Here is a 23605-nt window from a genome sequence, read left to right on the forward strand (position 1 = left end):
CAGTGGGGCGCTGTCCTAAGTGACATCACACACAGCAGGGTACGATCAAGGTGCAGTAGTTCCACATTTCTAGTGCTCCCAACCCAAAAGCCCAAGTACATGCAGCAAGCAGCTCCCACATCTGAGGCGTCTACATTCTGAAATTGACACCAGCATTGCTGCAGCAACCCATACGTAATTTACTGAATAGTGCTGTACATTCCTCCAGAGTCAATCCACAAACTAAGTTTGAAGTGCGACTCCCCTCCCCAATAACAGAGCAACATAGAAGGGAAAATCTAATAGTTTCACGTGCTGGAACATTTACCTTAGCCTCCATGCTGTGTAGGCATGCCATTGGATCTGAACAATTGATCTGGATGTTGATGCAATGGCTGCAGTGGCCACTGGTGAATCAAGGCTTTTCCTCGACTCTCACAGATAACATCGCTGAATCCCTGTGGCGGCGAAGGGAGGGCGCGGCTGGTCAAGCTGGCAACGTGCAGCGAGACAACGCGCTGCCAGCATGGAGAAAGGAAAATCACTGATCAGCTGCAAGAAAAAGGCTTCAGCCTCCCTCGCCACTGAGTAAGAGTAAAACTAAAATAGCACAATGATAGAATGGTTACCTCCCAGGTAGAAGACTTGGGTTATATTCCCCCATTGAGTACCATGGGAAAACGGACTCTAAATTAATTAAATAACATCTACAACATCACAAGGGCATAGGGAAATAAAATAAAGACCTTGTTTCATGAAGTAAGAGGAACACAGAGAGCCTTACCTACCATCTACCGTGTAGGAGCACACTTACATGGGAGAGTTAATAAGGGCCCCTAACTGATCCAACTGTTACAGGAACTACCCAATAGGAGGTGGTCTACCGTGAGAGGCTATAATGTAAGCACTACTTCCACCAATGGTGAAGTCTTACAGTTCAGCCAATCAGTAGTCCGCTAAGGGGAGAAAGGACTGAATAAAAGGAGAGCAGGTGCAGTTGCAAATTGTCTAAGCTGGTGACTGGTTCCCCATCTCGCTGGTTAATGGGAAGCAGCCTGATGCAGGGGAAGGACGACTGCGTTGTGCCTGGTAGCTATGCTGAAGAGACAACAAATCAAAAACCCAGCTGAACCCAGAGGGGAAAAGAGGCCCACACCAATCTGATCAAGGAGCCCAGGCCAGCTGGATTAAAGCAGCCCGGGCGGGAGGGACTGTGGGGAGCCTAACTACTCCTGGAGGGCAAGAAGTGAGAAGGGGTGAGACCAGTTCAAAAGGAGTCACGTACGAGACTCACTCCCTTTGTTAACTAAAGAGAGTGAATATACCCCAAGAGAGGGGGCCAGAGTGGAGATGACTCATTCCCCTCTCTTGGGGTAAGTAACCCCAAGAGAGGGACAGGGGAAGAAGCGAGAAAGGGGAGCGTAAGAGACTCAACCCCTTGCTCAGCGTGAACATACCCCAAGAGGAGGGGACGAAAGTCAAGAAACCCCAAAAGAGGGGGAAGAGAATGAAGACACCCTGGAACAGGGATGAACGAGAGAATGGCCTCGTTGGTGGGCTCGTCACTCGACATCCCATTGGCAGAGGTAGAACACACCCAAAAGGACATGGATGGGCTACTAAAGTGACCTTAAAAGCTCCATTATAAGCTATGATAAAATGTTAGAGGATTCCCAGCCCGTTGGCCGGGAATATTCAAAGCATGTGAATCCATGAAAGATCCAATGCTGGAGGAAAGACTGAAATACTCAAGTGAGATTTTATTTGTAACTACTTGTAACATTTAGCCATTACAGTGGCACCTGAAGAACTTTATATCGAGGGAAGAAAACCTGGAACAGAAGGAGCAGTCAAGCATCTTTTTAGTTGTTAAACCCTTTACATATGAATGTGTTAGTTTTGCTATAAACGTGGTAGGCTAGTATAGGATTTGGGCTACGAACGTTATAATTTGAATTCATCCTCACAAGAATATATTTTCCTTGAACCTTTGGAGTTTTAGAAATGGGAACTTAACACTTTGAACTAATTTCAAATGCATTTTCATTATTTGAGTTTGTTATTTTCTTTGAAGCTGGCCAAGAGTTCAGACTAATAAGTGAAGAGCCTAAAAATCCTTGGAACATTATGTCCCCAGAGTCCGAGTCCTACCTTTGGTTCGTCATACCACTTTGAAGAAACCTGAATTTGAGGATGCCAATTCTGACACTGATGTCTGGAATACACACATTTGCTAAGCAAAGCATTTGTGGATTTACTAATGGACACCCTTCACATATCCGAGGGAACATACTACTACGGACAACAAAATAAAAGTTTAATTACGCAAAAGTAAAACAGGAGTATTGCAGGGAAATTGTTTCATGATGGCTATAATAAATGTTCTTCGGAAATGTCGTTTTTGAAAAGAACCAAAAAAAATAATGAATACATCCTAGATCTCAGGCTTTACCCCCTTCTGCTGGGGACCAAAATGCCTCTCCACCAGTTATATTTAGAGCTTCCTCCATTTGCAAAGTGTCCCAAAAGTCCTACCCTTCACTGGGGCTCTCCTTCTCAGTTACTTAGTCCCCTCTTCCTGGGGCAAGAGGCTCTTCCACCCCCCTATGTTACACATTCTCAGAGTCTCTCTCTCTCAGTACTTTTCACCTCACCTTCTCTTGGTTCAAATGTCTATTCCGGCCTCCCAATCATTAGGGCACAGCCCTCCTATGGGCTCCCAGGGGCCCATCTCTTCCTTTCAGGAGCATACTGGTCTCCTGGGGTTCATGGGAGGGTGGGGGATCTTCCCTCCCTCCCTCACTGGAGCTCACCTCTCTGATGGGGTTTAAGGTGCTCTTGTTCCCCTTGCTGGAGCACATGCCTCCTCTGGAGTCCAAGGGGTTCCCCTTCCATGATACTCTCTGCCTTTCGTAAACTTCTCTTCAGCCCCCAGCTCAGAGACACTGTCTAGAGATCTTAGGCTAATTTTTAAAGCCCTCGCCGTTCTTCCATTGGCTGAGGAAAACATTTGATTGAATGGATAATTAGCTTGCAATTCCAAGCCAGGGGAGGGAAGTCTTTAAAAGGCTTGCCGCCATTTTGATTTCTTTCAGTTTGTTCCCAATGCAGGCACTTGTGTTTTTCTGCAGCCCTGCTAATGCCTCGTCTCCCGCCTAGTCATTTTGTGGGTTTCTGGTGTTCATAATGCCATCTCAAAAGACAGGAAAACCAAAAGCAAGTGCCCACCTGTGCAAAAACGTTCAGTTGGTGTTAGGGGAGTTTTAATGTCGACTTGAGGTAAGACTTCATAAAACGATTCCAATGGTATACAGGTCCCCAACTCTTAGTTTCAGTCTGTACTACTGCTGGAACTTTGGTAGAGTGGCAGAGCAGTCAGGCTCATCATAAGGGTAAGATGTCATGTGTAGAGAAGCACAACCCTGAACCCAGTTAGTAAAGCAGATCAAAGAAACACACCAATAAATGTATATTAAAATGGATATTATGTTTACATAAAGAATATTCTTAAAATGCTTAGATAATTAAACCAACATACATAGAAATATTTTAGATACTTTTCAAAGGCCACTGCTTAGTTGGCAATTGCTTGCGGTTGCAACTTGACACTAATGACAGTTCTACAGTGTTATCGGGAATAACGCGCACTCCCACACAGTCAAAGATATGCACTAACTGTAGTTAGCAAAACCACAAAGTCTTTTTGGAAGGAAAACAGTTGGTTACTCAAACAGTAGCAGAGCTTAAGGTTCTAGAAGCAGTTTTTGCGCAAGTTAACACTTTAAAAGTCTGATCACTAAGTCCATGTAGAAGTCTGTTTGAAGCGGGCTCAAAGTCCCGCAAAGCAGCAGAACAGCAAAAGTTCCTGTCGATACTTTCAGTAAATAGGGAAGGATACTAGAAGAATAACAACGGTGGAGACCCTGTTAAAGGACTCGCAAAAGGGACACAAGCTGGCAGCTTGAATCAGAGGTAAGAGTGGACAACTTGGACACTTCTACGTGCACTCCAACGCTCTGGGCCAACTTCTTGGATTAAGGTAAGCAATACCTTTTCTCCCCACAGTACCTTAGGTTAGAAGAAATGTTTGTGGCTGGATTCTCCCCTGGATAGCAGCGCTGCACCCTGTCTGGGGATTCCTTGGACTGGTGACGAAAGGCTGGACTCTGATCAGGATTTCTCAGCAACAGTCTCGAAGGAGGACCTGTGGCACCGTTTTCTTCAGCTTCCTAATCAGTCTGCTGTTTTGATGCCTTTTTTGCAGCACCAAAGGACACGATTTGCACAGTAAATCTTCGGATCCTGGAGTCCTGCACTCTGGTGAGGGAACTTGGATGGGACGGATTGTCTCTCTGGAGGTTTACCTAGAGCTCAGCAAACACTCGGACGGATTCGGCCTTGGCTAGACGATGCACTACGATTGGCTCAGAGGTCTTCTTGTATTTACAGTTTGCAGCTGAGGAACACCACAGCACCTTGGAGATGGCTCGAATTGTAGTTCCTCTTACCAGAGCTAGTTGGTCCCATCAACCAAAGTGACGGGGTCATCCTCTTCGTGGCTCCTCTGTCACAGACAACGGGTTTATTGATATCCAAGGTTGGATCAGTAGAATGGGATGACACTCTTTTATTCCATATTCAAATTTTTATTCAATTAATTCGTTACATAAGAAAAAAATCATCTAAATATCATAAAACCTGATAAAAAAACAGTTTCATACCAACAATCATGGCCACATACAACAGTTCATTCAGACATTTAAACAGTAAGAACACCCAAGGTGTTTTATGCATCAATGAGTATTCGAAAAATAATGTTTCCCTTTTTTAAATATATTGAGCAATGACCCAGTCCCTAATATTAGATGTCGTGGTCTATCTGATACCGCATTGCGGTCAGGTATCTTTCACAAAAACGTCGACACATGTTTCAGTCGGAGACATAGACAACGGGGTCAGGATAGTAGTGGTCGCTTCACAGTGTTGCAAAGGGCCTGCAGGCATCTCTGGTCGTCGTCTTCTTTGGTTACTTCCTTTTGCGGTGGTTGACTTGCCTTTGACCTCAGGAACCTCACCTTTTATTTAGTTTCAGCACACACTCCTCTGCAATCTCTCTCTGCAGTTTACAGAAAGGGGCGAGTGGCTGTCCAATCAGAACAGCCAGACCCCCAGTGGGAGCTAGTTCTATTCAAGCTCTCAGGCAGACAAAGAGCAGGGGAGTGGAAAAACTCCTCCCCCCACTTCCTGCCTACCCAGACACACTGGAACAAGGGTTCCCACCAAAGGCAAAACACACAAACACAGACATCCCCCCTCCCAGAATGGTAGAAGGGCTAACAAAGAACAACCACACTAGAAATGGCAAAAAAAGAAAGAAGCCACTAAGTTAGTACTTAGGTGACCCTATTGTGCACAACCAGAACTGCAAATACAGTCTGCGGTAAAATAAATTGCACAATAGTTGGTAGAACACATCCACTGCCACCAGCCATAACTAGAAGGTTTTATATGTGACTTAAAAGTCACACAAGCAGACAGAGGGGGGATACCAGGTATCCCCTTGGCACTCCACATAAGGTGGTGTGTACCAATCTCTCAGAATAAAACATTTTAGGAGGGACACAAAGTATCCCTCTACCCTTAAGAACAGTAATAAGGATAAAGAAGGAAACTCAAAGGAGAACCCAAAGGTTTCCCAGCAACATTGTCCATAAGGAGCTGTGTGCTGCAAAAGCTAAACACAGATGCCTTAAAGGAGATATGGAGGAAGGAAGACTCCATAGTAAAGGTAAAACACAGAACAGAGTTGCAAAAGACAGTCCATAAGAATGAATGAGTGGAAAAAGGCTCCATGCATTCAGGATATAGAGAGAATCTGTCCAGAAGTCCAAAGTGCTGAAGGACTCACTGGGAGAGGGGATGAAGCATAAAAATGATAAATCTCCCTAACAGTTGGAAAGGGAGAAGGATGTATTTCAATATCCCTCTAAATGATGCAGGGGAGGGGAAATATGTTCTCCTTCACAAGCACTAAAGCTGGGAGGGAGGGTGTGGGTAGAGTTAGGGTGTTCCCTGCAAGGATCCACACCTATGGACTAAAAAGCCCATCTGAATGGGCTAGTGTTTCCCCAAAGCATATCTTTTTTTGAATCCTTGGCAGACATTCCGGAATAGACTGGGTTTTGGATATTTAAACCTGATGCATCTTGGGAGATGCAGTCCAGAGTACTGTTTCTTTGGGACCTTGTTGTTCTGAACTGATTGCTCTCAAAGGAGGTTCAGGAGTAGTTCAGGGATGATCCACCTAACATCCAGGGTCTGGTTTAGAAGGACTCTCTGGTAGGGCATTTGAGGAGAGTCCTACAGGGATATTCTACAAGGATCTCCTCACACTCTTGGGTACTAGTTTTCCACTTTGCACTGGATAACATTCAGTTTGCTTAACTAGTCTGGGTGCAGTAAATAGAGTCTTCCTACTTAGGCAAAGAGTGGGTAGGATGCAATGTTGGTCCTGTGACTGTCACAACCCGCAATTTCTCAAATCAGAGGGCTTCCTTCTTCCACTTAAGATTATCTTAAACCATTTCAAATAACAGCGATATTGCTTTCAATAAGATATTGCTTTCAATAGCAAAAACAATCAGGCATGATTACAGACTACAAAAAGTTTTGAACTATGTTTTATGATGGAGGACCACTGAGTTGTTGTATATTCCAAAGTATGAGAGGATGCCAAACAGCAGAACTTCAAAAAAGGAAAGTTTGTAAAAACGTGACAATGCTAAAAACAGCTGTTTGCTTTAATGTAGGAAACGACAAAAGTGAAACATGAGGCAGTTTGGTGTGTATTAAAGTGTTCATATGCACCATGGGTGTATATGAACACTTTCATATACATCAAAGCAAGCAGCTTGCTTTGCAAACACCCGATTTGCGGGCTGTAATCAATCTGCGGGCTATACCAGCGCGTATAGCCCGCAGATTGACCAATCAGCTTCACAGAAACACCACTAGGGTGTTCTAATGTAGAAAACGACAAAAGTGAAACATGAGGCAGGCGTCTTTAAACTGCAGGACTGTCTGATCCCCCACTTCTTGAACTTCTTGCAGGAAGCCAAATTAACCAAATTGACCTTCACTGCAAGAAGTTAGAAGGGCCAGAAGTGTCCAGGATTTCCTCAAGGACTGATGTCTTAAGAATCCTCTGTTTTCTAGCAGGAAAGAGGCATTGGCAATTCAGCACCACATTAAAGTAACCTCTTGGAAACAAAGAGGTTTCTTAAGGCACTACTTTCTTATTAACAATATCTTGGAAAGAACGAAGCACTTATCTGAATCTGTAGCTTTTCTTCTTTTCGTCTCTATTTCTCATTCTAGATAATCATATATTGTATGACTGGAACGGATTCATATAGATTTAACTGCACATTTGGTATGAAATTATGTAAAAGCACTATAACATTACGCCTTACTGAAATGTCTTAAGTAATGCCCTAAAGGTTAACCTACACACTTGGACCCTTGGTCAATAGTGGAGAAATCGGTTTGTAAAGTCTGAAACTCAAATAAACCAAATGTAAACTAACTTGCTGAGTGGTATAAAACATCTACAAGTTAGTTAAGTTCTTCAGATGGCCTTTCTTGAAGTAGAGTGCAAAACATTCACTGCCTAGGAGTCAATGGTGGTGTAATTATGCAGCGTTTCTCTTGTGTGCATATCATTTTCTACGAGATGCCTCAGGCAGCCCACATGTTGTAACTTAGAGTAACTCAAGACTGAATAGGCTACGAAAATACAGGCTAGCTGTTTAAAAACGAAATCACACCTAAAGTCCAATTATCTGCTTTAAGATATCTACAGATTTCTTTTTAAAAAGAAGCGGTTTCAGCTGTTAAGATCACTCACTAAACACAATTACCTGAAGCAGAAGTGGAATTCCTGTGGCCATTAATGTTTAAGCCTTCTGAGGAAGGCAAAAATGTAACAGCTACTCCTGTTAATAGCAGACAAAGCCAACTCAATTCGTAGGGAGAGCATGCTTGATAACAAAACACTATATTAGTAAAGCACTTAAAGGATCAAAGCTTTCATCCTTCATGTACTCCGAGGCAAATGTGTGCATTATCTTTGTTCTATCACAATATTAAACATTTGGATTTAAGCATGCAGGATACCCAATGACTGCTTGCTTTTTGGTTCACACTTTTAATGGCTAACAAGGACTTACTTGTTATTGGTAGGTCCTGTTGCCAGTACATCAGACTGTAACTTTGGAAAGAACCCTTGTTCGTATTTTCCTTGACCAATTTTCATATCAAGAAGATGTGGGTGGATAGCAGTATGGTCGATCTTCAATAACCTCTGCTCGATGGACTGTGCTGAAAACAATAGTTATCTTTATTAAAATGTATAATCAGGGACATATGCATTGCATCTCAGATTCAACTAAACATGAACATCCTCTGCATAGAATCCATTAAGTTGAGAACAAAGCAAATGATAAAATTATACTTATGGTGAAAAGTTCAATTTATAACTTACAATAAATTGAATAGTTACAATCATTGTTGCTCGGTAAATATTTGTTTTCATCTGTTTGGGATGGCCACATCATTAAGAAATCCTAATACACTATGGGAATATGATTGCCAAATCCTACAAAGCACAATTACCAAGAGGGAAAATAAATCTTATGGAGTGCAGATTTTTGACATTTACCAACATTGTTTCTGTGCCTATGGAAAATTCTCTGCACTGCTAGAGAAACAATGAAGAAGCATCAACAATGAGGGAAGAAAGAATGGAGCCATGGCAGTGGGGCAGGAACAGTGTTCGCTCATACTGGGGTCTTCCTTTAATGTAACAGCACACCAGAGTTACTGACATGGCTAAGTAGTGGACACCCACAGAGCGATTCTTTGCAGAAACAACACCCAAGTCAATGAGTGAAAGTGAGGGGACAGGGGTTCTGGCATTAGGACACTGGGAAGCAGAGCTCTAGTTGAGTTTTTCTATATAGATATTGGCAGCCACTTCAGAACACCTTCATGTAAGGCAACAGAACATTACCGCTGTTTGCTAACTGGTAAAGGCGGCAAACAAATTAGGCTAGTGCAGATGTAATAGTAGTTTGGGGGGGCAGCATTTATCCTGCAGAGAATCTATCGATTCACCACATGGGCACTTTTGGGCAGGGGGGTGGGGGGAGAGGCAGGTCTGAAAGTGAGCATGCTTATTAAGGTGCACAAGTATTTGGCAACCTCTTGTTCAACAAACAAGGACAATTGCATCAACATTGTGTAGCAGGGTTGTGTGAAGGCGGGTATTATCACGGTACAGGCTTTTGTTTGTAGTGCGGCAAAAGATTTTTGCAAATATAAAAGTGAGGATAAGTGTCAAGGAGTCTTTAATATTGCATGGGATCCAGCCAAAGACAGGAGCTCTGGCTCGGCAGGCCTGCAGGGAAGACCAACAAATGATCTGAAGGGCAAAATGCGCACTTTGGCCCTAGTAGACACCTGGAGCTGCAAGGGGAGAACCGGGGATACACTTCTTATTCACATGCCCACCATACTCATTCAAGAATTGATTACATCTGGGTCTCAAGTAGCTAATTGGGAGGAGCAAATGATATCACACTTGGCAGTACGATACTTTCGGATCATGCCCTTATAATCCTTAACCTAAAAAGGAACGGAACCCCTTCGTGACTGTAGAGATGGCGTTAACCGATGCCCCTCTTCAAAGACCACCTGCTGATCTGGGAGGTCACAGAAGAAATAGAGGCCTTCTTTGCAAACAAAACCGGGGACACTGCACTTTAGGTGAGATGGGATGCTTTCAAAGCTACTCTAAGGGGGAGAATAATAGTAATTAAGGCGAGAAGGTACCGGGAAATAAGACTAGAGGAGGCCCGCCTGGACAAAGAACTAAAAAGGGATAATGGCTAAAATGGGGACGAACTAGACCACGGCCACCAAAAGGGCATACAGGGCGGTCCGAGAACAATTAGATCTGCCAGAACATAATTTATTACACCTCAGGCAAAAATACTATATTAAAGCCAATAAGGTGGACCGCTTGGTAGCGAGAATGCTAAAAAGGGAAGAGAAAGATAAAACAATCCGGAAAATGAAGATGGGGCTGGGGGGTCAGCGCCAACGACATCAAAAGAGGGTTCACCCAATTTACACCTCTCCTTATACCTCGGATGAACCCTCACCGGCAAGTCAGAAAGAATACTTAGGCAAAGTACACCTAGTCTGCATTTCTGGAGAGGAGAGCAAAAGTTTAGAACAGGATATAACAAAGGACGAAGTCAGGGCCGCGATTAAATCATTACCTATCAATAAATCACCGGACGGGTATGTGGCAGAATTCTATAAAACCCACAAGGAAATCGTAATTCCTCAACTCACTACCCTCTTTAACCAAATAGGCAGGGACAGTGCTACTACAAGAACGATGGAGGAGGCGAAAGTCGTCCTCACTCATAAGAAAGGCAAGGACCCCACTGAATGCAGCTCATACCGGCCCATCGCTCTGATAAATGTAGTCTCCAAGATCCACGGCAAGGCTTTGGCGACAAGACTATCAAATAATCCCTAAATGAGTCCACCCGGACCAATCAGGCTTCATAAGGGGTAGGCCGACCGGCGATAATGTCAGGAGACTGGTGCACCTGATAGAAAAGGCCCACAAGAGAGGAATCCCTGCTCTCCTCATGGCGGAAGACGCAGAGAAGGCTTTTGATCGGGTGGAGTGGGGATTCCTCTATGCAACCATGCAGAGAATGGGCTTCAGCCCCAAATTCCTGGACAAGATTATGGCCAATTACCACCACCCAACCCTCTGCATGTCGGTAAACGGACAACACACAGAACCAGTGTTTGTTGAGAGGGGTACTAAGCAGCGGTGCCCGCTTTCCAATACTTTATGCTCTTCACGTGGAATCTTTTCTGGAAGCGCAAGATCTAATGAGGATAGAACGGGAGTGCCCTTCACGGGGAGAACCCACAAGATTGCAGCATTCACCGACGACATGATACTATCCTTACTCACCCAGAGACTGCCTTAACAGCAATAGAAAGGGAGCTAGCACATTTTGGGGCTGCGGCGGGTCTTAAAATCAATGCTTCCAAGACAGAAATCCTTAACCTCATCATTCTGACGGCGGCCGCCACGGCACTCCATCACCCACCTGGGCATAAAACGGGCCAAGACAACTGAACAACTATACCAGGCTAATTACCTGCCTTTGCTGGGGAAACTTAAGACCAACATGATCGATTGGGGCCCGCTAGATATCTTGTGGTTGGGGCGTATCAATGTATTAAAAACTTTGGTGCTCCCGCAGTTGTTGTACTACTTCGCAGCCCTACCGGTCTATGTCCCTGCTGTACTGTTTAGGGCCCTAAATAAAATGAACAGCAATAGAGTGGACGCCAACTTGATTAGAGCGCCTACAGACTGAGGAGGCATGGGCCACCCGAACTTTAGGGCATACTACAGAGATGCCTAGATGAAAGTGATTTATGACTGGCAGAAAGATGATCGGGGGGAAAATATGGAGACCTATGGATAGAGCGGTGGTGTGGGAGGATCTCTAGGGAGTCCTTTGGAAGCCCAGGGAGGATAGGCCAACCCAGATGTATAGTAGTACGGTCCTTGCAGCAGTGGGCCGCACATGGGACAAAGCGGTGCACATGGCCCACCTCACATATCCATCACCCAACACAACACTTTTTGGCAATCCGCAATTTACCCCAGGACACAAAACATTCACATTTGATACATGGCAACAAGGGGGCTGCAGATTAGTACAGGACATATTCAGTGAAAGGCAGGTGAAACAATTTGATCAATGCAAATCAGACCTCGCCCTAGGGGAACGGGAAAGGTACGCCTATATCCAACTGAAGCACTGGCTCCATCACCCCACCTTGCAACAGCAGCAACTCGCCAACTAACCCCTTTCAAAAAGTACCTTAATAGGGAACCGGGGGGCAGGCATTTGATCACAGCAATATATAAGCACCTGAAATCAGGAGAGGACCCCCCCCAATGAGGCCATATATGAGAAGTTGGCATGTAGCTGCGGGCTGCCTAGTTGAGGAAAAAGAATGAACGTGGCTATAGGCGCAGGTTCCCAAATTAACAAGATCCCTCCAAATCATGGAGATCTGGCTGAAACTGATCGTCCAGTGGCACATGACCCCATCAAAACTTCACAGAATGTATCCAGGGGCCTCGCAACTCAGAGGGAATGCGGGCGGTGGGAACCTGGGATCATATATGGTGGGAATGCCCTACCTTTGATAAATACTGGGCAAGAGTGCTAGCGGCAATTGAGCAAGTACTAGGAATCAAGTGCACAGGAAACAAGGAACTGGTGCTGACTGGGCTCGGGGGCTGGGGGGGCTGGAGTCTGTCAAGTCCAGGGCGGGTTGTAAGCTATATGTCATTATGTTGATGGCGGCTGCCTTGGTGCTGGTACGCAAATGGAAAACAAGGGACCCTCCTCAGGACCACCATGGGTGGCAAAAATATGGAGCCTACTGGCAGTGAAGTTGTTTACATATTCCATTCAAGGGGATTAAAATAGGTTTAACACAGACTGGTTGTCCCTACTGAAATACTTGAAGCAGGGGGCAAGGGCTGTATGGGGCCCGCGGGCCATGGGGCTCTTGGGCATAGTTGAACGCCCTGGAGAAGGAGATCTATGAAGGCACAACAGTCAGAGTAGCCACAGATCGAAAGAATGTGACCAACAAACTTACCGCAGCAGCCGCACACCCAGGGAACTGCCAAACTTCCGGTCACTCGAACCAAGGGAGTTGGATGGGGGGGGGGGGGGGGGGCGGTTGCATTCATGTTCGAATGTGTTCATGTTTATAAAAATACCAATGAAAATTTACATTTAAAATTAAAAAAGGTAAGGAGTCTTGAAAGTGTTAGTCTTAAAACAGATAAAAATCGTAATGTACAATCAATGTGTACCTCGGATTCAGGACTCCGAAGAGTATGCATTAACTTGGGGTGTGATTTATTATTTTATTATATCTTTTCTATATAGATCAGAAACCAGCGAATATTGTTTTGGCATGAGCCTTCTTTGCATAGAGCAAATTCAATTTTGTAATCATTGGGATACACGAGGCAGTCTATACTGTCAGCTGACAGCCAGGTCTTAAGCAAACAACGGACCTAATTAAGAGTTTAGTGGTATTTCATGCGTAAATACTGCCAAACACATTTGCTACTACTGTTAAAGTCTGGCAAATTTGCTGCCAAATTACGAGTGTGCTAGTGACAAAGTTAATCTTCATACCTGGAGTCCATCGTGCTCCAATGGGTATTTGGAGACATTACCATGGGTGGTAATTCCACCAGCAATAACTTATCCAGTGTTTGCCATTAAACTGGAGGCGAGACCTTCAGCCCAGGCTGAAGATATTTCCTGCACTAAGCATATCATTTGGTGGTAAAGTGGCAGTAACCAAATTACTACCAGTCTTTATACTGCACTACCAAACTCATAATGAGACCAACATCTTGTACCCTGCCCCGATACTTTATTGTATGAAGAGTACCAGTATACCAAGAGTGGGTAATCACCGTTTAAAAGGAATTCATCCGGTCCAGGGCGGAGGAGATATTGCAATAAATCATTTCAAGGATAACAGTTGGGAGTACTGTTAGCGGGTGGTCAGAGAATGCTGCAATAATTCTTGGGGAGGCCATGTACAAGACAATATTAAAGGTTAGGTAGAGTGGGGAAGTACCAGTGCAAGGAAATCGGCTATGAGATTCCTCTGCATGGTCGATTTCAATAGGATCAGACCAAGATAGACCTTTTGAAAGCCATGATGAAAGATTGGAAATTGACTAAGCGACAGAGAAAGTTCATGTTCACCCATATTTCTTGGTTTGTTAGCTAGTTATTTTAGAAATGTTCTCAGACAGGGCAGTTTCACAGAAAAAAAGAATTTCTTGCAGTAGATCAAAAGGTGTTGAGGCAGGGTCTTGTAGGTGTTTAGGGAATGAGATTTCATATTGTTTTTAAAGTCGATAAACCCATACAGTTACCATAAACACAGGCAATTCCGAATTATCTCACAATGTATGACTAAACAGTCTCTAAACATAAAATACCAATAGTGCTTCCAAAAATGTACATCCTTATAACATTAACCAGCACAGTCCTACTATTTATCTTGTTAAACCCTTTTGCCACGTGTTAGGGTATATTTTCATTTGTATACATAATCTCCTCAACATGCGAGTCCCCCAGCTCTTTTTGCTGGACTTATGGGTTTTTGTTTGTTCCTCTGAGTGAGTGGGAACATTTTTCCACACTCCCTCATTCTTTTACCTCATCTTTTGGGATACTTTGCATTTCATTTTTTAACTCCATCTTGGAGTGAAACTTACCTCCAAATTCTATGCTATCTGTCATTGCATTTTGATACACACAGCACTCTCTGTGCAGTGTTACTGGATGCCCATTTGCCGTCCCTTTTATTTTATGTTATTTTAATTTTGAGAACTTACGTTCCCAAGGGCAGAGGGATATTTAGTGTCCTTCCTAACTTATATTGTGAGATCAGCACACCCCACCTTATGTGGAGTGCTGAGGGGGTTACACAGTATCCTCTTTCTCACTACTCCTGTAACGTTTTGGTTACACTGACAAGATAAACTGAGTGGCTGGTGGCAGTGGTTTTATCCTAGCTAATGTGTATGTTTTACTCCCTGGCTGTACCCACAGTCGCAGTAATGCACAAAAGGGTCACCATATACCCAAAATGGTGGCTGTATTCTTTTTTGCCGTTTCTCATTTGCTTGTCCCTTGTTGGTCCTTCGGCCTTACTGGGTAGGGGAGGTCCAGGTTTAATTTTAGTCTTCGGTGGGAATCCTTTCTAAAGCGTGTCAAGGATCCAGCATGTCTGTGAGGACAGGAAACTGAGGAGTCCAAAACACTGCTGTTCTTTGTCTTCTGGTGTGCCTGCCTGGAACCAGTTCCAACTGGGGGGTTGGCTGTCCTAAAAGGACAGCCACCACTCAGAGTTTGAATGGTGCATTTGCTGGCATCCTGCATAAAAGGCATGGATCCTGAGGCTGAAGACAAGCTGACACCTGAACAGATGAACTGGCGAGGAAGAAGTGAAGATGCCTGCAGCTACTTCCAGATGACCAGAGAAGCCCTCCGAGTAACCGCTGTTGTCCGACCCCTTCTTCCAAGCATCAGGAGATCTCCGGAGAGGGCACCTCTCCTCTTTAGACTGGTGGGACCAATACGTTTTGAGCCATCCCATGACGAGCTGCAACCTTCTTGGCCTTGAAACCGCCAATACCGTGGGAACTGCGACCATTGTGCAGTGCATAGCCTTCTGAAGATCAAATCTTCCTGAAACTTTGGTGGACTCCTTCTGGATGTCCAGAAGAAGATTCCACTCCAACTTGAAGTACCCTCACCAGAGTGCTGGACCGAGAAAGTTAAGGCGAATCGATCAGACGACAACCGTTCATCTGGTATCCTGAAAAGGATCCCAAAACCTCAGAGCCGTGAGAAGATAAGAATCCTTGGCTGGAAGTTTTTTTGCTCGACTGCTCCTGCGAGATCCACTGCAGTGTTTCTTCTTTGTCTGCCTGACCAAGAATCAAGTAACCGGGTGTACTGCTGCATCGTGGGGGACTTAGCCAGAGCTCAACTATTGCTTTCTTGTTGCTCGAGTGCTGATTCGTGTGTTTGGGAGTTTTCCCATTCATGTTCGGCCAGGCCTAACGCCAGTGTGCCTACAGGGAAACTTCTCTGAAGTCGCAGACCCTTTTTCCAACTAAAAACGTTAATTAGTTGCTACAGAAGATTTCCTCTGGAACTTATAACTTTATACAGCTGTGCCTTACCGGTTTATTATAATTTTTTTGTTTGAAGAGCAAACCTGGCTCGAGAGCAGCAGAGCGCTGTACAGAGTTTGGATAGCAAGCATCTGGGCTGGCATCATTGACAGTAGGGCAGTACTGTGAGGTCAGTGCGTCGGTATGTGTGCGCCCGTTGGAATTCGTCCTTGGTCGAATGTCGTTGAAAGAGCCATGTTTGAGAGATTTGCTAAATTGGAGAATTGTGGGGGCAGTCCAAGCTGACACCGGGATAGACTTCCAGACGGTGGGTGCATGACGAGAGGACGATTGTTTGCAGGTCCTCTCTTTACGGACGAGTTGTGATTCAAGCTGGTTGGTCGATTTGCTGTGCGAGGAGTGTTTGCCACCAGATGTGTGCAGCATAGCCACCAGGTATGCTATGTGCTACTGAATGCTTTGTAGATGATACATGTCGTCTTGAACAGTATCCTGGCTTGGAGTGGAAGCCAATGTAGTTCGCGTAGGATGGAGATCATTCGGTCAAATTTCTGTGCTCCCGCAATAAGACGTGCTGCAGCGTGGTGAACTGCTTTTAGGGGAGCCAAATTAGCAGCTGGAGCTCCATCAGGAAAGAATTTCCCCCATCGAGGTGCAAGACCAAAAGGGCACTACAGTCTGGAAGTCCTGCAGTGGAATGAAGGGTTTGATTTTTTTGAGGGGTAGAGATTCTGAGCCAGGCTATCTGGGCCTTCATTTCTATGTGTTTCCTAGGTGAAGCCTAATGATTTTGCAGAGTCTGAGAGTTCTGGATCAAATACTTCTAGGCACACATTTAGCCATTGTTAAGCAATTTGTGTTTTAGCGGCGGACCAATGAGGATGAATTCAGTCATGGAAGGGTTTAGTATGAGGTAGGTAGTCAACATCCAGGAGTGGATGATTGCTAGGTAATCACAGACAAATAATGTCCTGCACGCCATTTACTCTAGTGTACAACTGGGTATCTGCGTATTAGTGGATGGCTATATTGGGATCTTTGAAGATAGTGACCAGAGGCTCCATGTAAAGATCAAAAAGGATTGGTAAGAGGATGGAGCTTTGGGGGAGACCTGGAGCCGGTTAGAATGCAACAAGTTCATCTGGACTGCCTGGTGCCTGCCTGAGAAGAAGGAGGTAACCCAATACAAGACAGTGCCAGAGAATTCCATCCTTTCAGCAAGGAGTGAGATAAGGATGCAGTGGTCGACGTGTCGAATGAAGCAGAGAGGTCAAGGACGACGAGGAGGCATGAGTCACCCATATCCATAATTTGGAGAGCAACCACCACCACCTGGAGGTTTGTAATGGGCCTGTAGTTGGTCAGGTCATCTGGATTTACGTTTTTCTTTTCTCCAAAAGAGGTTGTTTCAGTCCAGTCTTGAGGGTGTCCGGAAATTATCCTGCTGCAATGGAGGAATTGATGATACTGAGGAGCGCATTGAGCACTGGCCCATCAATTGTTTGATGTTGGGGGCCGGAAATGATACCGTCCAAGTAAGAATTAGGTTTGAGGGAGGCAATCATTTTTTAGGAGATCCGGGGTTAAGAGGAGAGAATTCGCTCCAGAGTGGCAGTGTGTGTGTTGGGGTTCAGGGGGTGCTAATGCTATGAGAGGTTGATTTGATGGTCTCTTGAACTTTGGCAATTATTTCAGTAATAAATGTGTTGATTGCGTCACATTTTTCCTCCTAAGTTGCCCGAATACTAAGGCATTCCCTATGGTGGGAAGTCTGCAAAGTTTGCTTCAAGCTCATGGACTGGTAAGGTTTTGAATGAGCAACATTGAGTGAGGGGGTGTTTAGCCTTACCTTTGTGAGCCGTAGTCGAGTGGGTGAAGGTTAAGGTCATGGCGGTGTAGTCAGACCAATCAAGTGGGATAGGGTCATGGTCTGCACAGGTGATGCAGGGGGATGATGTTAAGACTAAGTCTAGTGTGTTGCCTTTGTTGTGTGTGGGGGAGAGCACAATTTGCTTAAGGTTCATGGAAGCAGTCAGTGCGAAAAGCATGCTTCGAGTGTGGTTGTCAGCTTGAAACTTGAGGACGTTACAATCACAGAGACATTTAAATTTGCTAATTTGGCAGAGAAGTGCAAGTTGGAGATGTCTGCAACGAAGTCACTCCTGTGAGGTGGTCTTTTGAGGAGGTGAAAAGTGATGATTTCTTGTGCGATAGAGGGAATCTGCAGGCAAGTGATTCAAATGAGCTTGTTCTGGCAGAGGGGAACTTGACTCTGAGACAATCATAACTCATTAGGGATGGATTTTTAAAGTTTCAGGTCTCTGAAATAATTCCCAAGTATTTGCTTACCTTATGTTGGTTTTGTTTCATCTTACCTGAAACAGTTATTACAAAAGTATTTTACTTAACTTTGAATTGCATACTGCCATTCTGAAAAGTACTACAAAGTGGTTTACTTAATGTGAATAATGCATGGTTTTCCTAAAGTTGCTTATTGTGTGTTATAGTTCTTACCTTTTAACTTTATCTTAGTGTGTATGTATAAAATGAAATAATGTTTTAACGTTTAGTGTGTCAGTGTTTCTTTGGTCTATGTATATACCCAAGTTCTTTATACCAACTACAGCCCTGTTCTCCCTCCTAAAATATGCCTGGCTGCTCAGCCATTGTTACCAACCTACACTTGTGTGGTTCAGGTCTATGCTAAGAGTTGGAGCCCTCTGGCCCAAGTGAGTCTCTTCTAACGTCTTACCTAAGGTGGACTTTTGTAAAACTCCCTAGCGTGCATCTGAGACAATCTGGGTACTCAAACAAGAATGCATATCATGAGTTAACCTTGAAAGAGATTCATTAATTCTTTCATAAATTTATCCAGGCAGTAACATCCTATTTTAAGAGCCGTTGAGCAGGAAACACAGAGCATCCACAGGATTCATAATTCTTGGTTTGCAAGTAAGGGATGAATAAGAACCCTCCTAACGATGGCCATCCCTTTAAATGAAAACCACGTGTGTCAAGATCAACATAACACGCAAAGCAAAAGTATGCATCAAAGTACTTATTTTTGTCACGGTATGGAATCGTTTAAAAATAAATAAAAAAGCTATAGGCATTTAAACAATTTTATTGAGTTTTACATAACCATGGCAACTTGCAGACATGTTACATCATTGCACAACATTTCACATAAAAATGTTGTCAGTCTGCCCTCGCCGTCCCCTTCCTCCCCCAACTGCCGCCCCCCACTCCCCTGGTCTACTTCGCACCCATGCTCCTGTATCGCTCTTAATTCCTCATCTCCCCTAGTCCCGATACCTTCTTGTATGATAGGGATGGAACTATCTGTCTCCCTGTTCCGAGGTGACCAAATCTGCTATCAATTGTCTTCAAGCCTCCACACCTCCCTCTCCTTGTTCCGTGTTGGGACCCATCGCTTCTTGCAACACCACAGTCTCCGCGTTTGCCTATTTTAACAAGTCTCTCCACCACGTCCGTACAGATGGCCTCATCTGTGCTTTCCACCCCATCACTATCCTACGTTTCGCCAGTATATATGCCAGGTCGTTGAGCTTAGTTACATTTCTAGAGCTTTTGGGCCCTGGGAATACCCCCAGCAGACAAGCAGTTGGGGATCCGACGTCCAGAGTGATCTCTACCTTTGCCAATGCATGGGCTACTTCTCCCCAGAATCTACTCATTTCTATACATGCCCAAAACATGTGCACTAGATCTGCATTTATCTCCCCACATTTCGGGCATGCTTGTGTTGCAGCCTGGCTCAATTTGGCAATTTCGCTCGGGGTCAGATATGCCCTAGGGGTAACAATTGGATCTGTTGCAGTTGTGCATTCCTCAACACCTTTTTATGTAATCCTATAACTCTGCTCCACCTACTATCCAAATTGACAAGGGGGGTCCTGGGAAGCTCTCTGCCAGACATTAGTCCTGGTTACGAGAGACTTACCCAGAGTCTTTAGCTCACTATCTTTCACAGAGAAGAAATATCCCAAACATATCAGTCTTTGTCCTGCCCTGGGGCAGTCCAGCACCGAAATGCTGGGCAATTCTCCTCTGAACAAGAGTACCAACAGCATCCCCAGACACGTGTTTCGGTCTGGTTGGACCTCATCAGTAGGGAGGAGCTGTGCCTCTCTAAGAATAGTGAGCAAGGGGTCCGACTATCCGACATTATTAGTTCTGGTAAGTCTGCATCCGACTTCTGCCTCAATTCCCCTTGCATCTTAGACATTATTAGTTGATATTTCCACGAGACTTTGTGCCCTCCTTCTACCAAATCAAAAACATTCTCTATGGTCTCGTCTGGATGTAAGGACATTGTAGTCTCTGGCCATCTGCGCCCAAGACTCCTCTGGAGGCTGGTGTATGTACGGCGTTGCCCTCTGTGCACCCCTGTGTCTCTTACCAGTTCCTCAAACTCTTTAGGCACCCCCTCTTGCAGTATATCTCCCATCGTCGCTACTGCCTTTGGTTCCCAGAACTGCCCCACAGTAAACCTCAATTGTTAGTCCACCTCTTCCAATGCAACAAGCGGGATCTGCAGGGAATACAGTGTTGAGTTCTCTAACAGCAAACATGCTCTATGCCACATTACTCTCCCCAGGCACAACAAGTGCAAGCAAATTTCGCTTGTGTCAGTTAGTCATATCACTTCGTTCAAAAAGAACAGAGTACTTCCAGCCTGTAGTAACCTGTACTTTGGCCATCTGACAGCCATTTGGCCACAAAATGCAGCTGGCTCGCTACAAAATATAATTCAAAATTGGGCCCCCTTGTTCGTATGGATTCTGGAGCTTCGACAGTGCCACTCTACACCTCGTGTTATGCCACAAGAAGCTACTGCATATACTGTGCAAAAAGATTTTGGAATCGCAGACAGGATATTTGCAAAATAGTGAAGGAGTCTTGGTAGAACCACCATCTTCAGTAATGATGCACGTCCCATCATGGAAAACTGCAATCTAGCCCAGAAAGACAAGCGGTTTTCCATTTTACTCACCGCCCTCATTGTGATCTTTACATGTTCTTAGGGTCGTGATAGTTGTCTACTCCAGCGTACCTAAATGTGTCTACTTCATTTAATTGTTAACACTGGTAGTTTGCGCAAGGAGTTCCCTGCATACCCTCCCAAAGGGAACAGACTCTACTTTTGTGGGTTGTTATGCCTGACAGTGTAGCATACCGCTCCATCACATCCAAAATATATTGCAAATTCGTCTCCTGGAACTGCAATTACAGAAGCATATCATCCGCATACAACTAAATCAAATGCCTCCCTCCTGGTGTGCTGATGCCCGCCTCTCTGTATTCTTGCCTTAGGTAGACTGCTAGTGGTTCCAAGGCTAGAGTGAAAAGCATTGGGGACCACAGACATCCCTGCCTTGTACCCTTACTCAACTCCCACTGTTTAGAGATACATATGCCCGTCTTAACCCTTGCTATCGGTTCATTATACAACAACCGCGCCTAGTTAATGTACGTGAGCCCAATCCCAAACTTTTATAGTACCACGAGCAGCCAAGGCCATCTGAGTCAAATTCCTTTACTGCATCCAGTGATGCCACTGCCACTCTGTGTTCCTCCTTGGGTGTATTCTATTATATGGTGCAATCTTCTCAGGTTATTGGTAATATTTCTGTGTGACACATATCCTGTCTGATCTGTATGTACAAGCTTAACTATAACCGGTTTGAGTCTAGGCGCCATGACTGCCGTGAGGATCTTCCCATCTTGGTTCAATACCGAGAGGGGTCTGTATGAGCCACAATCTGTGACCGGCTTATTTGGCTTAAGAAGGGGTACGATCACCGACTCTCTGAAGGACCCGGGCAATTTGCCCACGTCTAGCAATTAGTTTTTCTAATAGTGGGTTGAGGATTTCGGCCTTATATTCCTTATAAAATTTGCTTGGAAGCCCATCTGCCCCTGGGACTTTACCAGTCGGTAGATAGTTTACCACATACTCTAGTTCTTCGATCGTGATGGGCATCTCTAGGCCAGTGATCTTCAAACTTTTTTGGCCAGGGGCACAACCTGAGCAAAATTTGGGCAGGCCAGGCACCCCACAAAAAGCCAAATGGACAGTATGTGTTGCGTACCATCACTGCACCCTACTTCCAGTATAGTCCCTGGGCTCCCCCACCTGCTTCCCATCACAGTTGTTGGGCTCCCTCATCCCACTCCTACCTAGTCCCTGGGCTCTCCCCACCCAATCACAAATCCTGGGCTCTCGCCACCTTGCTCCCATCACTATCCCATGGTTCCCACCCATTCTGCTCCCAGCACAGTCCCTGGGCTCCCCCACATCCTGTTCCCAACACAGTCCAAGGGTTAGTGACTGCTGGTGAATTCTAGAAGTGGTGGGGCATAACTATTTCCCCCAAAGATGCCATAGCGACCGAGCGCAGTGAGGGATCCCAAACCAATCAAGGGTGTTTTAGGGGGTTTTCCCCCTGTGAATTATTTTTTAAAAAAATGTGTTAAACTGTTACATTGTAGAGCATACTTTTAAAATAAATTGGTAAATAGCCAAACAGGCATTACATTTTTTACTGGACATCTATGATAGATGTCCTGCAATAAGATACCATCCATGTTCCCCTGGTTCCCCTGGGGCCTAACACAATCAACATGATTTTGTGTGCATGCAAGGTGCTAGGGTGCCAAGGGGGAAAGCAAGGTATTTTTGTCTGGACATCTATGATAGAAATCCAGTAAAAAAAATATCATCCCCGTCACCTGGGCTCTGCATCGCCTCAGGAGAGCTGATTTTGACAGGTGGGTAGGGGGATTGTGCAACAAAGGCATTTAGGCATTTTTACAAAGCCTTTGTTGAACAACCCTCCTTTCCAACTCTATCCACCACTTGCCAAAATCAGCTCAACAGACCAAAACAAACTAACACACACACACACACTCATAAAGCAATCACTATCATTCACACGAGCATCCATCACCATACACTCACGCATAACACAAGCATACACGCATCCATACACATGTTTAAATAAAAAGAAAATGAACATAAACGTACCTTCTGCATTAGCCTGCGTTTGGGTGCTGAAACGCCCTGCTCCAGGCTACTCGGTCCGTATGTGCGACGAGGCGCAGGAGCTCCCCCCTCGCACATCCAGACATGCAGTGCTCCAGCCAGCATTTCCAATGAGGTATGCAATGCTGGCGAAGCAAAACGCCCCAGCACTTGCATGGCTCAGTGAGCATGTGCGGCTGGGGAACTAAACTGAACTGTGAAAGGGAAATAGTGTTTCCCTTTGACAGTTCAGCCAGCCCAGGAGCACTCCCTCAGCTGGAACAAGGAGCTGATGGCGTGCTCATTGTTTCACTGTGCTGGCTCCTTGGCTCCTCCATAATGGGTGAGGGGGCCACTGGGTGGCACCCCCTCGCCATTATGGATGAGCCGCCAGGCTTGGACTGGGCAATAGGGCAATGCCTGTAGCAAAAATGCGAAATGCTAGTTTGGGCCAGTTTTATAAGTTACTTCACTATGCAGTTAGTAATTTTGACCATTGTTGCTGAATAAATATTCTTTAAATATCACAATTTACTTACATTTTAACACAAAGCACCCCCTTGGGTACTATTCAAACAGTTGGACTAAAAGGAAAGAATATCCATTTACAACTACAGGCCACTTTTTCATTGGTGCCCGAGACAGTTTCATGCTTCAGCCAGACCATGTGAGCCGCCCCTGCCCATATCTTCCAATCTAAAAATAAAATTTCAACG

At 44.9% G+C, this 23605-nt stretch overlaps 1 protein-coding gene across 6 annotated transcripts in view; it reads right to left on the minus strand.

Annotated features, from left to right (window-relative positions):
• Positions 1-23605, minus strand: part of DENND5B (DENN domain containing 5B) — a 1683961-nt gene that overhangs the window by 992537 nt on the left and 667819 nt on the right. For all 6 annotated transcript variants that reach the window (XM_069628551.1, XM_069628550.1, XM_069628552.1 and 3 more), the window contains one exon: positions 8208-8358. In XM_069628551.1, coding sequence (XP_069484652.1) covers positions 8208-8358 — 151 coding nt within the window. The remainder of the gene's footprint in view (positions 1-8207; positions 8359-23605) is intronic.

The sequence above is a fragment of the Ambystoma mexicanum genome, chromosome 12, assembly GCF_040938575.1.
Source record: "Ambystoma mexicanum isolate Mex_15411 chromosome 12, UKY_AmexF1_1, whole genome shotgun sequence".
Lineage (NCBI taxonomy): Eukaryota > Metazoa > Chordata > Amphibia > Caudata > Ambystomatidae > Ambystoma > Ambystoma mexicanum.